This window comes from Alligator sinensis, unplaced genomic scaffold, assembly GCF_000455745.1.
Source record: "Alligator sinensis unplaced genomic scaffold, ASM45574v1 scaffold472_3, whole genome shotgun sequence".
NCBI classification, from domain to species: domain Eukaryota; kingdom Metazoa; phylum Chordata; order Crocodylia; family Alligatoridae; genus Alligator; species Alligator sinensis.
Genome location: NW_005842852.1, coordinates 368,091 through 370,472, shown reverse-complemented (window position 1 = coordinate 370,472; position 2,382 = coordinate 368,091). Strand labels below are relative to the sequence as shown.

Below are 2,382 nucleotides of genomic sequence, written 5' to 3'. Positions count from 1 at the left end.
TCCACCACTACTCTCTGGGTGCGCCCCATCAGCCAATTTTTTACCCATCCAACTGTGCAGGCATCAATGCCACAGTCACTTAATTTATTGATGAGGATGGGGTAAGAGACAGTGTCAAAGGCCTTCTTAAAGTCCAGAAAGACTACGTCCACGGCGACACCATCATCCAAGGATTTAGTTATGCAGTTTTCTATAAGTGGTATAGTTTAGATTGGTAGCAAACAGAACACACGTGATCTTTTGGGGGGGGGGGGGGGGGGGGGGGGTTCTTTTTGGGCGCATATCTTAGATTGGGTTCCGCTATTTTTAAGACAGTTTAGACATGCCGAATTTCTATTCTGTTATGTTTATAAACCAATTTTGTGCACCAGCCTTCTGTTCTGTTACCCTGAATACACCTGTTTCTGATCACTTATACCAGTAAAAGTGTAATGTCTGTTCATGGCCCAAGAATCATTTAGTCTGAGTTCTTGTAATTGGTTGTTCCTAAACTATCTCAGCCAGATGCCTATTCACATTCTTCTTGGAAATTTCCAATGAAAGTGATTCCACACACTATTCCTGATTTGCTTCTGATAAACACTTTACATTTATTAAGCTTCTTAAATGAGTCGAGCTAAGTTTGCATAGATGGAATGGCTGAACTGTTATTGTGGGGATGTGGTAGCCACCCTTTAGTTAAGGTTGTAATGCACTGTTCTTTAAGCCCACTATTCAAACTAGATCAATTCTTTCTAAGTGGTATTTTCTTAACAAACCTAAATCAGGCTGGAGTCCACTGGTGTTTTCATCAATCTTCAGATTGGTATAAAGTGGAGTAGAATCAGAGTCCAAGCGATTGCAGGGTACAGCATAGACATCAAAAAGGTCTTTAAGATCCTTGCGACTGCGAACACTACAATACAGGAGGAAAGTTCGTTTTGTGTCTTTTATAGATTTTTATCATCTTTGAAATGGTAAATGAGATCAATAAAAATACAATTAAAATAGATTTTACCTGAAAGATTTGAAGAGTTCTACAAATTCAACAAAACTCATGTTACTGTCAGAAACCATGAAGTTCTGAAACCCCTTCAATCCTCCTTTAACTCGGCCATGCCAGCTACTGCTGCTCCATGTGCTAAAACAAAATGTAGTTTTATTACACTTCATATCCACTAGTTGAAAGGTTAGGCAGCACTGCACTGAAGTAAATTCTCAGTTTTCTTTAATATTTATTATCAATATATGAAAAGAGTAAAGAAAAGTAACACCTTTTATTGGCTACAATCATAGTTGGTATTCTGATTCTGTATTTCAGATTAGGTGGTCACTTCCTTCAAGACCACTTTAAACTTTTGCAGAACAAATAAAACAGAAATTCTATTTAAAACTTCTCCAGGCATGGAAGGACCTAATTTAGATATGTATAAACCAAAACGAGTTCTACATTTTTTCTTTTAACAAAATAATCTCAATATAACTGTAGCACAGAGCCTGAAAAATAGGTCCTCAGGTTTGCTTTTACTGTTTTACCAGCAAAAAAATTAAAATGGGAATTATGTTGTACATGTATAGACTGTCTTGAAACATAGAACTAGTGAAATAAATCAAGGATTTTAATTGGGTTATGTAAGAGCAATAAATGTTTCACTTATACATCTGGGCTTCTCATGTAACAGCAAGGAGCACTGATGAGGCAAGGAGAGGCCCCTTGTCTGCAGATTCTAGTGATCACCCTTATAGGTGCCCTAGCCCCTTTGCATGCAAGTAACATAGAATAGGGGAAACAGAGCATGATTTTCTAGCAAAAGAAGCAGGCACTTCTCAAGAAGTCAGGAATACCAACCACAGGGCAGAGAAGGCAAGCTAAAACCACCTTTTCCCTTTGGCCTGAGACCAGGGATGGGCAAAATATGGCCCAGGGGCCGCATCCGGCCTGCAGCAGGTCTTTGTCCAGCCTGTGGCGGGTCCCTTGGTCCTTCCTGGCCCAGGCACTGTCCAGCTGTGGTGTGTCCTGCTGCCCCCTGGGCACGCCGAAGGGCTGGGGTGGCTTCAGAGCTGGACTGCCTTTCTAGGCAGCCCAGGTAGCAGTGGCTCTTTCCGCTGCCGCTGGTCCCTGCCCCACAGCACCACTGGGGACCCATGCTGCAAAGCCCCGGCCCTGTGTGCCCTGCACCTCCTCTGGGCTCTCCTGCCCAGGCTCAGCAGTGGTGGCACAAGACAGAAGCTGTTGCTCAGTGCACGGGAAAAGCGACCCCTCCCCTTCACTGCTGCCAGCTGTTCCTGCTACAACCACCCAGAGCCCATGCTGGGCTGCCCTGCATCTGCTGCCCTGCAGGGCAGGGCAGCCCAGAGGTGGTGGTGATGGCAGCATAGACGCAGGGCAGCATGGCATGGGCT

At 43.9% G+C, this 2,382-nt stretch overlaps 1 protein-coding gene across 3 annotated transcripts in view; it reads right to left on the bottom strand.

The window, feature by feature from the left end:
• The window catches only part of PLCE1 (phospholipase C epsilon 1), a 336,566-nt gene that overhangs the window by 51,263 nt on the left and 282,921 nt on the right, over nt 1-2,382 (bottom strand). For all 3 annotated transcript variants that reach the window (XM_025191703.1, XM_025191705.1, XM_025191704.1), the window contains exons 12-13: nt 998-1,120; nt 759-895 (exon numbers count right to left, since the gene is read on the bottom strand). In XM_025191703.1, coding sequence (XP_025047488.1) covers nt 759-895; nt 998-1,120 — 260 coding nt within the window. The remainder of the gene's footprint in view (nt 1-758; nt 896-997; nt 1,121-2,382) is intronic.